Raw genomic sequence first — 14,933 nt, 5'->3', positions numbered from 1 at the left:
CTAAGTTGCATCAATTTGAAAACACGGAAACAATATATTAAAAATATATATATAAGCTATAAACACATATAACCTTATAATAAATTCAATTTTGCATTACACATATAAAAACATACAACAATTATAAACATATAAGACAAACATGGCCATCCTGAAGGAGGAGGGGGATGTAAAGAGTGTTACACCCTAAAGCTAACTCCCTAGACCCTAACTCCCAAAGCTGATATATGTGCATTTGAGTTGGCACATTAGCATACAACTTGTGATTGCAATCTACAAACAATCAACTTTCAAATTTAAAAATCTTAAGACTATAAAAAAAGAATATTAGGGAATATGACATTGTTTGGGTGACATTTTCCACCTACAATACCTTGAATGTTTATTAATTTTGAAAAACCAACTATTAATTGCTTCTTAAATGTCCTTGTGCATGCAACATAAAGTTGACCAATATAAAGTTTATCTAAAAAAACTGTGTTGAGAAACATATTTTTTTTAGATATATACTCGTGCAACTTAAAATATTCAAAAAATTCAAACTTACTTAAATTTTTACAAGGGCAATATAATTTAAGAGGAGCTAATTTAATCGGATTTGTTGAAAAACTTAAATTATTTTATTTGGAACCTGGAAAAATAAAAGTTTCACTTATCGTTTTTTTAAAGCTTTTGAAAATCGCGTTTTTTAAAAGAAAACTACATAGAGCAGTTCTTAAGTGCTTAACTAATTTTGTTCATTGTTCGTTGGTGGTGGAGATCCGAAATTCTATATTTTTTGTTTAACCAATTATTCTTAAGTAATTTTTTTTTTAAGATTTTAATAAACAATTCAGTTTGATAATAAAGTGATACATACCATATCATATACTGATATGGTTAGGTATAGATATTCGTGTTATGTTTAATTTCCATTTGGTTTCATATGGTTTAATGCGATTTTTCATTTTATATTTATATTATAACTAACCTTTGTATATTTAAGTACAAATATATGGTGTATTTTTTAACTTAGTTTAATTTATCCTGTTATTAGTAAAACCCTGCATACTAGTTTCTACTTAGTTAAACTTATATGGTTTATTTAAGTCACTCGTTTTATATTCATTTTATACGCAAACATATTAAAAAAAATACATACATTTAAAAAACATATAGAAACATATATAAACAAATATATACGTTCTTGTATAGTCTTTATTTTAGCATTTAGTTTAAATTTATACGGTATGTTATAGATATGTGTTTCATATTAAACTAGCTGTCATGACCCGTAAAATACGGGTCTTAGTAAATCTATTCCACACCAACCTTTTCTATACTTATTGCTTACTTCAATATATCTTAGTAAGACGTAGAAAAATAATTAAATAGATATATAAACACTGTACTTATTGTTTTCTTTTTAAAGCTATAAAATAAATTTTCTATTATATTTAACTTTTAAAAACTTTTAACATTTTGGTAGACGTTGCGCGAATCGCTATTTATCAACGAATTGGGTATCAGTACCAGTCTGAATAATATTTAGAATACCCGCTTGAAATGTGCTAATTAAATACCAATGGTATAAAAAGTTTCAAAAAGCATGAGATGACTTAAATATATGGAATAACGGACTTACCCGTATAATTATTATTGAATAATAATATATTACTGGTCATGGTAAGTCTATTCCACAACTACTATTTTAATAATTTCGCTTTATTTCAATTATTTTAAAAAAAGAGTAAAAAATAAAAATCTGTAAACTTTTATATATTTTTTTTTTTTACAATTGGCTTTATATCTTTTGCTTTAGAGTGATTTCTTAAAAAATGTTCTTTAACAGTGCTTTCTAGCCGACTACAACCCTTCATATGCCAGAATAATCTATTAAGATTGTTAAATTCGGCGTGTAAACTTTCACCACCTTGTTCACCATACACACTGATTCCTAATCTCCATTTTTCGATAAACTGATATACATGGTTTTCAAGCAAATGCATTTTAGGTGTAACAGAAGCATCTGGCCATGTTAATCTATAAAATTCCATGAGTTTTTTGATTGCTAAATCTACAAATTGACGAGATTTTCCATTATACAATACAGAAAGAAAAATAATACTCAATAATATCATACTGTAAAAATAACAAGGGGTAGTTTAGGTATTATAATTTACAATCAAGAGAAAAATTTACAAGAGTAAAATCGAAAAAGTTAGTTAAATATTTACCAAGCTCCTGAATATCATTATCTTTGAAATAGTATGAACTATTCATAATATTATGACACCTAAAATAATATGAAAATAACTTTTTAAATTTCTGGCTCACATCGATAGATAGTAAGTGAACACCGGTATCTATAAATCCAAGGTCTACAACTAGCTTTGGAATCGAATTGCATAAGTCAAGCAATGGTTGATGCTATAAATAGAAAAATATCAAAAAAAGTCAAAACAATTCATAAATCAAGGCATTAATCAATTCATAAATCAAGGCATTATAAACATTGAGCTTTAAATATATTATTTTATGCAATACATTTTTTAATATATATAATAAAACAGTTTGTTGTATAGACACATATATGCATATATATATATATATATATATATATATATATATATATATATATATATATATATATATATATATATATATATATATATATATATATATAGTATTAAAACAACTACCTTAAGCATTTTGTGAACATGGTTTCCTACAAAACATTTCCCATGATATGCTTGCCTTTCAACTTTATTTTCTTTCATTATTTCATCTAGTTTTTGAATACATGGTCCTGACACTTTATCTAGTTTGTTACATTCATGTAAACTTTGTAGTTCTATTGACTAATAATATGTTTTTAATTAAATTAGGTAGACAAAATTTACAGACATTTAATCTTTTAATTATGTTTGTATAAATAAACAAAATTATTGATAACTTAAAATAACAAAAACTTCATTCTCTTTATTTAATTGTATTATCCTAGTTTGAGCATAGTTTTAAAGCAAGTTTTATCATAAAATTTTGATTAAAGTAAATTTAATGATTCATATTTATTACTGAAAAACAATACCTTTTCGTTTTTTCTCAATTGATAATAAAGAATTCTTGGTTTATATATTTTCAAAATATCTTCTGCTCTTTTTGAATCACGCAAAACTTGTATTCCAACTGTGTCTTGGAGAAGAGCAATTTTTTCAAGACAATCTGAAATAACACTATTCAAAAGACTTGATTGGACATGCATGGAAACTTGTCAAATTCTGCTTTATCAATAGTTTTATTACTTAATGCAAGTTCTGCAGCAAGTTTTATATCAATTAAATGACACTCGTCTTCTAACATAATAAAAAATTTCAAGAAGATGCCCAGAGATATATGTAATGCAGACACTGCAACCTGTTAACAAAGTTAATAAAAACAATTGTAATAATTTTATAGTATAACAGCATTATTTAAATAAAAAGAACTAACTTACTTGATCCAGAGGAATATTAAACAAAGATTGATCAATAAGATTGTTGAATAGATTTGCATTCTTTAAAACTCCTCCAAAACTCTGAAAAGACTCAAAGTTATCTCTTAAAGAATAAAGTGTTCTATGTGAAACATTATGTTTTCGATTTTCAGGAGTTATTTTGATTTCTTCCTTTGTTATGTCACAAAAAAGGCAGACCTTGAAATGAAGAAAAAAAGGAATAAATAATGTGTTGTATGACTGATTAAAAAAATAGTTATTCACTTGCAGAAATAGATTTGTTAGGATAATTATTTATTTCATAGTAGAAAAAAAACTTATCACTAGCTCTTGTGATTCCATATACACTGCACAGAAAATCATAATCTCCAAACATAAAAACACGACAATGGTGATTTCTAAACAAAAAAGATTTTTTATCCAAGACTTTATGGAGAATAAATATTTTACAGCTTTGATACAGTAATAAAATCCTAAAATTAATTACAAACTACCCACCCAAACATGTGTGAAAACTCAAGAAAAAAAAAGTAATTTGTATTGTTCTGAAATATTATATTTTATTGTTCAGAACAATTATTAACCGTGACTGCTGTGACATATTAACTTACTTCCAAACCATTTTTTGCATCTCATCAACTTGTTGTGTATATCTAGACAGTCCAACTTTCAGATTGACACGATAGTCTTTTGCTTCAAAAGTACTAAACACAAAACTATTTGATTTTGAGTTAGGCTGATTTTGATTAACAACTTGGTAACTCATTTTAAAAGAACCACCTCCATAATCACCACCAATTTTTATATGTATTTCATCCTTTATAATCCCACCATGTTTAAGTAAGTTAAACCTTAAAATATTAACATTTAAATTTGTATATAAGTTTGTATAAATACACACACACACACACACACACAGATATATATATATATATATATATATATATATATATATATATATATATATATATATTATATATATATATATATATATATATATATATATATATATATATATATATATATATATATATATATATATATATATATATATATATATATATATATATATATATATATATATATATATATATATATATATATATATATATACTTATCTTATACAAACTAGTATAAAGATTAACTTTTATTTTTCTAGTAATTTATAAATTTATGTGTTTACTAAAAATATCTCAAATCAATGAGTTATTACTTTTCCATAAGATTTAGTAGGTCTTCTATATTTTGTGGTAGGTCGTTGAGCCCAAGGAGCTAGTTTAATTTCAAAAACAGCATTATTATTTTCATTTTGAAATGTAAATGGTCCATCTAAAACAACTAAATCATTTCCAGCCCATTCTTTTTAACCACCTACAATATTAATATACAAGCAATAAGTTTTGCAATTATAAACAATTGTAAAAATGAACTACAAGTTTTCAAATAAAAAACGAAAATACAAAAAGTATTTTAAGTTCCATTTTTATATTTACCAAGCCATAGTTTTCAATTTATTCCAAGGAATAACCATATCAGCTTTTAAAGCAACCATTTCTTCTGCATTTAAATCCACTCTTCCAATATTGGCTTTATTTAAAATTTTATTTGCTTCATCATTATCATATGACTTTAACATTACAGCTGTTTGACATACTTTAGAGTCCTGAGAACTACCAGCTGTATGGTTGAATTGTTCCAATAAATATTCTTTTTCTTAGAGAGCTATTACTACAGTTTGCGCTATCTTTGTAGGCTTTGGGAGCAGAAACAAAACAAAGTGACTGTAAATTAAACAAAACATTACTTCAAATAGAAAATAAAATAATATATATATATTTTTTATAACTTATATTTAATATTAAAAAAACTAAACCAAACTGATTTACTCTTGCTTAAAATATAGATTGCATTAAAATGATATAATAAAGATTAAATACTACTACATTTCTAATAATTACAATTATATATAGCATAATAGAAGAGTAAACACTATTTAACTTGATATAAAGTTAAAACATATTTCTTACCCTAGGCCCACCTGATGAAAATTCTATTGTAGATTTTTGGACTGATTCAACTTTTTTTTAATGATATGTAAAACAGCATCATTGACTTCTCCTAGGATTTCACTTGTGTCAGTGATTTGGTAAAAACTGTTTATACTAACTAATTGGTCGTTTTCATTTATGGTTTTATTTGATAATTTCATGCAGTCGTGATTTTCAAAATTTCTGTTTTTTAAAAATAATTTTTTGTCACAAATCTTGCATATAATAATTAAATGTTTTATAATTTCAGATATATGGACAGAATATGATAGGCTGTCAATTGTGATGTTAGTTTTACATAATGGACAATTTGAATCATTTTCTAATTTATCTTTAACATTTGATAAAATGCACAAGCTACAGAATGAGTGTTGACAGTTCTTTAGCATGACAGGCTGATTCATAACTTCCCCAAAAATCTTACAAATGCATAAAACTATATGTGGATTTAGTTCATGGTTTAGTTCTGTTAAAATTTCTTTATCTTCTTGTATAGAGAATGAATCAAGAAATGATTTTATATAAAATTTTGTCCATTTTTTAACCTTTCCTGGTCGCCCAATATTAGATAGAGGTTTTCGACCAGGAATACCAAAAACACATTTGCATTCGACTGTTGGACATTTTACCCAAATTTTTGGAGCTTTGAAAACTTTACTGCCTCTATTTTCGATGTTTCTAAGAGAAGTATAACACTTCATGCACATTTTCTCTGGATGAATACACTGAGAATCTTCTGATACATTTATTCTAAAAGCTTTATAAATTCGATCTATTTTACTGTCAGTTTATAAATTGTTTTTTCCTAAAAGGTTTCCACATATTCTACATACTCTGGATAGTTTTTGTTGGTGATTACTCGCCATATTTTACGGAGTTTTTTTCGTGAAACCTACCCTATTCAAAAACATTATACTTTCTTATTAAAAAAATGACTGGTAATAGGGACTAATTTTTTTGAAAAGATAAAAAGAATGAGTATTGTTAACAACTTACCAAAACCTTACAAAAATTTTAGTTCTTCTAAAATACAAATGAATAAAATATGTTAATTTTGCTAAAAACAAAGCTTTGTTGATCCCAGTAAAGCAATTTTACTACTTCAAATTCTAATAATTACAATACTCAATCAAGTTCATTTGTGATCGGTTTTGCTTTATTTTACAAGATCAAGTTTACCAACAACAAAAAAACACAAACAAACGGGCAAATTGGTAAGCACTGTATAATGAAAGCTTAACACAATTAATCAAATTAATGATATTTATATATTTGCAGCTAAGGCATGCGCATAAAAAAATCCCAAGTATTGAATCACCGTGTGATCGATCATCCAGGTTATTTTTTAGAAATCCTAAGAATTGTTTTGGCAAAATATCCGGAAGAAATTTTCCTCTTAAATTTGCTTTTAGCTGAGTTGTTTCAAATTCTTTTTAATTTTATTATGAGTGATGAGTGAAAAAACTTAAAAACAAACATATTACAAAAATCTATTCCTAAACTTGTATGTATGATTTCAGTATGATATTTATCAAAATAATAACGGTTTCATTTAATTTAAAAATTAATTGTTTTTTCAAGATAACGACTTTTATTGAAAGACTTTTATTCTTATTTTTGTTCTTATTAATATTATTCGAGATTATATTAAGTGGAAACAAGAAGCAATATAATATTCACGAAACAACATCAATAATATATTCACGAAACAACGTCAATATAATATTCAAGAAACAACGTCAAGGCGTCGTTTTAAAGAGTTTAATAAAAATTTTAAATTTGAGAGACCTTACGATATTACTGAAAATATCCGTCTCTAATCTCTGGACAGATCATTTGTGCAAAGATTAAAGACGAAAAGTATAGACATTGAATTGGTTTTAAATGGTTTTAAATTTGTTGAACTTTACCATGCAATATTCATGTCTATTGGTGGTGATGGTGATTTTTGAGCTTCTACGTTTGTGATTAAAGACTCTTTACACACCTCTTCGGCATCAATAATCATAAAGGTCTTACTGCATTTATTAAAAATTGTAGAAATCCATCATGAAAATGTGAATGTGTCTACAAGCCAAATAAAACTGCAATTAAATATGTTACCTCATATTCCAATTATAAACAAAAGCAACGAGTTATGTGGAAGCCGCTTTACCTCGTCAGTTGAAATAAGGTTAACAAAGAAAGAAAAAAACATTAAAAAATAAGATAAATAAAAAAAATTAATAAAATGGAAATGACATTAAAAATTAAAAAGATCAAATATCACGCAGTATTACATAGTCATTTACACAGTCTTCGCAAAAGCTTTTGACAAAGAACCACAGAAACGACTTCTTCACAAATTAAAGGCTAACGAAAAGAAGTTGCGTTCTTTAAGGCTTGGTCTTTGTCCAACTTGCTCTTTGTGAAATTTATGAATGATATGCCGACAACAGTAAGTTATAGACTTAATCGAGAATGAGTCGGACAGTATAACCAAGCTGACATCAACAAAGCATTGAAATGAACACATATTTAGCTTATGCATTTAAGCGTTGAAAAATGTAAAGTAATGCATGTTAGCCACGCATACAATAAGTCACTTAATGCGCGAATACTCAATGGCTAATGTCAACGGTACAGGTTGTCCACTCGAAAAGCCTTCAGTCAAACGAGGTCTTAGTTTTATGATGTCCAATGATTTTAAAATCAAACAAATAGGATGCTATGCAATTCGTAAAACATTTTTCAGTCACAATTTTTAGTTATGGGGCATATATATAGTTATATATCCATATTATTCAGTAGTGCGCCATAATACATATATATATATATATATATATATACATATATATATATATATATATATATATATATATATATATATATATATATATATATATATATATATATATATATATATATATATATATATATATATAAATATATTAGGGCTTTGACATTTTCAATTTTTTTAAATTTCAACATGGCCCTAGCACTACAGGATGAGCAATAGTACCATATGAAATATATAGTATGATCTGCCTGATGGCTTTTCTAGAATACCAAAAGAAATGACAATTATTAAAAGGTATCAATTTCTTGCAAAAGATGAAAAATTAAGAAATGCTAAAATTAAAGTATTGGATGATGGGAAAATTTTAACTTTCTACTCATATCAAAAAATCAAAAATGAGGAAAATTGATGCATTAATTTAAAAAATGTGATAACTTTTTAAAATACCATAAGGAATGTGTTCAAGTTAAAGTAGCAAATGTGTTTGATATTACGAAAACAGATGGCATCTAGTTGGCAACTGAAGATAAAAGATTTTATGAAATGCAGATTTTATGAAATCACAAGCAGAAGTTGGCTATGCAGCAACAATACAAGTTAAAGTGCATCCATATAAAGTTGACAAAGGAAATATCTCAAGCAGTAATGCATGTAATCTTCTTTAAATAGAAATGTAAATCTGAAATTGCTTCAAATATATCAGAATATCCAGAAACTTCTAATGATATTACTAATAACTGTGAGTATATCAATCTGCAATATATATAAGGCCTCGGTTAGAGAATCATAGCAAATGCAGCAGAATTACAAAAAAACTTATAAAAATGAAAATTGAACTCTAAACTTTGATGGTAAAAAAATTAGCAAGCGAGAAATGCAAGTTAAAAAATTGCTTGAAGTTCGCCTAGCAGTACTAACTCTTATTGATAGAAAAGCATTAACAATATTTAATATAATAACTGAGGTTTTAAATCAATACCATTTGTGGGAAAGCATTAAAGTTTTAATCTGTGATACCACAAGTGTCAATACTGGAATGAAAAATTGAGTTGTTGTAACTGATCTAAAATATATTTAAAAATTTTATTTTTAAATATTTTTCGACAAAAATGTTTAAACATTAAATGGTGTGACTATATGCAGTTTTTGTACAAATTACAAAATACTTACCAATATTACGAAGAACATGGGTTATTTCCCTTCATAACTTTTAAAGCATTACCTGATATAAGTAATGAAGGTGGAACTCTAGAGCAATGTATGCATTACTTGCTTTTCTGCTACTTTCAGACTGACATGAATTACTTGCTAAAATTTGTGAATTAATTTGGGGAACTAGTTTGATGTTTGGTTCAGTTACCGTTTTTATAAAAAAGATAATTATTAAAAACTAGACAACGGTTTAAAGAAACACAAAAAAACACACACAATTTTTAGGAAACATTAGAATAGAAACAATACAACAATTCAAAAAAAAAACATTTGTATCGAAAAAGCATTTAAATCATGCAATAAAATAAAGTGTAGAAGTGCTAAAAAATCAATTTGAAGTTTACTTTATCAAACATGTGATTGTATTTTATTATCTTATTCAGTTACTATTTCTGAATTGTGTTTTATATTATATTGCTGCCATAAATACAAACAATTTATCCAAACTTTAACGCAATATTTTAAAAACAGTATTTTTAGGTCCTGGGTTAATGTTTTTAAAATGTAATTATAAATGAATGTCAATTCAATGTTTTTATATCACCTTACAGGACCATGGCCATTTGAGGTTGCAAAAATGTCATAACCCTAATGTACATATATAAATATATATATATATATATATATATATATATATATATATATATATATATATATATATATATATATATATATATATTTATATATATATATATATATATATATATATATATATATATATATATATATATATATATATATATATATACATATGAGTATACAGTGGCGTACCAACATGTTTTGGGGCCTAGGGCCGCACTTGGTAAATGGGGCCTATATATATATATACATATATATATATATATATATATATATATATATATATATATATATATATATATATATATATATATATATATATATATATTATATATATATATATATATATATATATATATATAGACTACATTAATGAATGTATGTATAACACATTATCTTTCTCCACTTTCTTGAAAACGTTTGTAATAAACAAAAATTAGCAAATACCATCTTTATCATTATCTATCAGTTTATATGTTTATATATATGTATATATATATATATATATATATATATATATATATATATATCCATTAACACCATTTTATCACTTGTTTTAGTCATTTGTGTACATTTATGTACACAAATGACTAAAACATTAGTTTTGATTATTTATTTTAAATGATAATACAATGATGTACAATGTACAGTAAAAAAACAGATTTACAGCAAAGAGTTACCTCTAGAAACACATTAAAATGCTTTCTTGCGAGCCTTGACTTCTACAAATTGTTTGGTTAACTCATCAAAATTCACATGTTTTGCAATTTCGTTTTCTACTGATATTATGGCCAAGCTCGTCAAACGAGACTGGCTCATTGTAGAGTGGAGATTTTAAATAATTTCAATTTTGAAAAACTCCTCTCACAAGAAGCCACGGACACAAATGTAGTTAGAAATAACTTAAGAGCTTCAGTCACGTTTGGCAACGATTCACGAAAGTCCATTTCGATGATAAACTGAAGCATTTTCAAGGATGTCCATGCAGCTGCAATGTCTAATTTGATGCCAGAAGCCTTCAGATGCTTTCTCAGCCTCTTTACTTCAGGCAGCATTTCTTCATCCTCTACATCATTGAAAGTTTCTGAAAACTGATGAGCATAGGTTAAAATTTCTTCATCAGTTGCCTTCAAAAGATTATATTTGTGTACAAAAGCAAACTTTTCATACACAGTGTTCATCAAGGTCAAACGTTTTTTTAATTCTACATGAAAGTGGTCAATGCACTCGAACATAGCACGCCTCAATTCTTCCTGTGGAGTTAAACCTGCAATTTCTCCTGGCACCATATTTTTCACTCGCTTGCATTTTCTGCTTTCAATATCAATGCCCATTTCAGCACAAGTCTGGGTCGCATATTCTACAGCATTATGGACCAGAACTTCTCGACTCTCTACTAAAAAGGTCTTCAAGCTTTTCAGCTTCACAACACACTTTTCCAAGCTAATACCTTCGATTTGAAGATATTTTTGGGCATGATTCACCTCGAGTAGAATGTGGTACCACAAATGCAAGAAGCAAAGGAAATTGAAATTACAAATGTTTGTCATCAACACCTCCGATGCTCCTCTCGTATCTAGGTTTTCAGAAGCATCACAAAGCTTTTCCACAGCCTTTACCAACTTTTCGAAATGTTTGAAGATTGGTTTCACGGCATCATGATAAGCACTCCACCTGGTATCATTAAGTCTCTTCACTGTCACTCCAACGGTTTCTTTTAGGACTTCCCATCTATGTGTTGAACATGAAAAAAACGTGTACACACTTTCCAAAGTTCCAAAAAATGTGACACAAACAGAAACACTACCATAAGCATGTACGCCACATAAATTAATCGAATGGTTAGCACAAGGCACAAATATTGCTTTTGAATTAAATTCTTTAATTCTGGTTTATACTCCTGCATGAATGCCAGACATTGTCGTGGCATTATTGTATCCTTGGCTTCGACAAAGCTTTAAATCCAAGCCGTCCTTTTCAAGAGATTGAACATTTCCTGTGTTATGGAGTCTGCCTTTTTCCCACTTAGAGGAATAAAACCTAGAAATGATTTTTTCACTTCCACGTTCCTGTTGTCAATTTTTACATACCTTATGACCTGACTCATTTGTTCAGTGTGGGATATATCTGGCGTGCTGTCAAACGATATGCCATAGAATTTAGCTTTCTTGATTTCACAGATTAATTCTTGTTTTACAGCATCGCCTAAAATAGATATAAACTCATTTTGCACTCCAGGCATTAAATAAAAAACTGGAATCAATCCTGATTCCAATGATTGCTGAAGCCGTATGCTGTGCTCCTTTAAAACAGGGTCATAGTTTGAAAGGAGGCTGACAAGTTTCAAGAAATTACCACGGTTTTCAGAAGCAAAGTCTTCCCTGTGGCCTCGAAAAGGCAAATTCTGCTTTGCCAAAAAAAGTGTTATATTTAAGAGACAAAATGTCTCTCCATTTCTTCTTCTCCCTTTCCATTACGTCTTGGTGAGCAGCGTCGATGGTTTTGTTTTGGAGAAGCCTTGCTTCAAGTGTTTTCCATTTTTCTAAATTGTTAATATGCAATTCAGAGTTTTCGTGATCTGGTACTTTAAGATTCCACCAACAATTGAATCCTGTGATGAAACTTGATTTGGTCGTTGGAATATCGTTCTTATCAAACAACTTGCAACAAAAGCAAAACAGTGATTTTTTTTTCATGAGAATAGACCATCCATTTCCTCAAAATCTGTTCTCCACTTGGAAGCTTCTTGTAAAACCAGCTTTTTGTCAGCTGTCTAGTTTGACCCTTTGAATTTTCTCCTGGTTTATGAACTGGATCAAATGGCCCCTCCAAGTTCTGGTAAATTTCACTGCCTTGCCTTATAACATCGGTTCTGAGATAATCTGGCATTGGAGTGGGCCAGTTTCCAACATCATAGTTTAATGTTAAATCATCTGATTCGTGTACTGAATTTGCGTCTGATTCAAAACGTATCGAATTGGTTATGTCTTCTTCTTCATGCCTTTTGTATTGTTCTTCTTCTCCTTTTTCTTGTTCTTCATTGCTTGTTCATTCCGTTGACCATAGCTTGTACTTGGGCCTTCTAAAGATTCAGGGCCCTCCTCTGGCCCTGCTTCATTTTTTGCCTGGGATAGTGCCCTTTTAGTAAATTTAAGTATTGAACCCGACAACCGTTGCAGTTCTTGTTCTTTGGCTTTTGTTTTTTCTTCTTTTACCATCCACTGGGATAGTTTCGTTTCATGTTATCAACAAGTCTCTTGACTCTGAAAATAATTGTTTTATTTTAGACAATAAAGTATTTAGAAAATAAAACAAACCTTCGCGTTATGAGTTTGAAAACGAACCAAACCTAATAAATAAACACTGTAAGATAAAACGCATGAGAGCTTCGCATGTCTCCACGAATAAAGTTAGGTTAATTAAGGTGTGTTTAATAACGTTTTTCATTGGAATTATTTTTTGTTATTATTCGTGGTTTTACTTTAGAGACAGGTTGGCAGAGATTGGTTGTCTCCACGGGAGTTGTTTATTCTAGAATTTTCTTAAGGAAATTGTTAGATTGCCTATTATTGCTAATGCTTTAACGAGTAATTTCAGAGCAGCTGTTCAAAGGGGAATTTAGATGTTCTCATTGTATATTAATGTGCCTCTAATTTAGTTAGTTGTGTGTTTTCTGTTTTGACGTATATTATATTTAATATATTATTTATTATATATATTATATTTTTTATATTTACAACTATTATTGTGTTTATTGTACTTATTATATAAATTATATTAATTTATTAATTATATTTATTATATTTATTATATCAATTATATTTATTATATTTATTAATGTTCACAAATAAGCTAGATATTAATTGGATTTATGAACCATAAGAATAATATGGGGGATTTAAAAAAAATTGATTTTAATTTTAATGTTTTCGGAATCTGGGGCCCCCAAGATGAATGTTATCATGGTCTCGGGCTTATATTTGTCCATGCCACCTATGGTAATAGCTCCTTCCATATGGGAAATTCGCTAGGACGAGCAAACAATATCAAAACTAAATGTTTTCGTACTACTGATAAAAATTATTGTTTACCAAAATAGGCTAGGCCTATTCATTTTTAAGGTCAAAATTAGTTATTAAAAACCAAGTAATTAAATTGACAATACGGATAGTGTTTAAGGACAGGCCCCTTATTTGGCTTCAACATAAAACGACGTGTGATATAAAATTATTACCTGATAACCAAAATCTTCTCACGCAGCCTTGTTAGGCCTATATGCAGGAATAAAATTATAACTTACCATGTAACTTGGTGATGACGAACTGAAGACGTGATTTGCTCTCGAATTATTGAGGTACTGAATGATAGAGTATATTAATCACATTAACGAAACAACATAAACATCCGTCAGTATGCCTGAACCATCATGAATCATAGACTCGTAGGTAGGGCGGGCGAATCTATTTATTAGTACTCGCGGGTGTGGGGGAGGAAGCTTCACGGAGGGCCTCCAAAACAGTCAAGGTGGTTGTTATTGGCCAAGATTTCATTTCAATTTCTTACATCTTGGTTTGTTTGATGTGGATGTTTATTATCTTGGCAAGGAGATACGATCATGTTTCAGGTTCATTTTTGTTGCAAACAATTATGATTATAGAACAAAAATGTTGACTATTACAAAATCCGGCTGAAGTAAAAAAAGTATAAATTGTATTAACATTTGGAGGCCAGCTCCCAGACGGGGCCTGAGGCAGACCCCCCCCCCTTTTGTGAACGTTTTAATTTTTTAATTTTCTGCGGCAGTAAAAATATTTCCATTAATCTCAGGAAAAACGAGCTT

The 14,933-nt window shown here is 28.2% G+C and overlaps 1 protein-coding gene across 1 annotated transcript; it reads right to left on the bottom strand.

Annotated features, from left to right (window-relative positions):
* Nucleotides 1-2,222: 2,222 nt before the first annotated feature.
* Nucleotides 2,223-5,728, bottom strand: LOC136082320 (uncharacterized). Its single transcript, XM_065801224.1, has 8 exons — nt 5,503-5,728; nt 4,969-5,256; nt 4,689-4,846; nt 4,087-4,326; nt 3,476-3,873; nt 3,071-3,396; nt 2,682-2,840; nt 2,223-2,409 (listed from the first exon to the last, which is right to left on the bottom strand). The coding sequence occupies exons 3-5, from the start codon at nt 4,694-4,696 to the stop codon at nt 3,732-3,734; spliced, it is 390 nt and encodes a 129-aa protein (XP_065657296.1). The 5' UTR covers nt 4,697-4,846; nt 4,969-5,256; nt 5,503-5,728; the 3' UTR covers nt 2,223-2,409; nt 2,682-2,840; nt 3,071-3,396; nt 3,476-3,731.
* Between the last annotated feature and the right edge of the window lie 9,205 nt (nt 5,729-14,933).

This window comes from Hydra vulgaris, chromosome 07 (genome assembly GCF_038396675.1).
Source record: "Hydra vulgaris chromosome 07, alternate assembly HydraT2T_AEP".
In the NCBI taxonomy this organism is placed as follows: domain Eukaryota; kingdom Metazoa; phylum Cnidaria; class Hydrozoa; order Anthoathecata; family Hydridae; genus Hydra; species Hydra vulgaris.
This window is presented reverse-complemented; position numbering and strand designations above follow the sequence as displayed.

What these genes read in the sequence shown, in the direction of transcription:
- LOC136082320 (XM_065801224.1), bottom strand. An exon ending in ATGCAAAAAATGGTTTGGAA is followed by an intron (nt 3,874 to 4,086) that starts GTAAGTTAATAT and finishes TTTTTTGTTTAG; the next exon opens with AAATCACCATTGTCGTGTTT.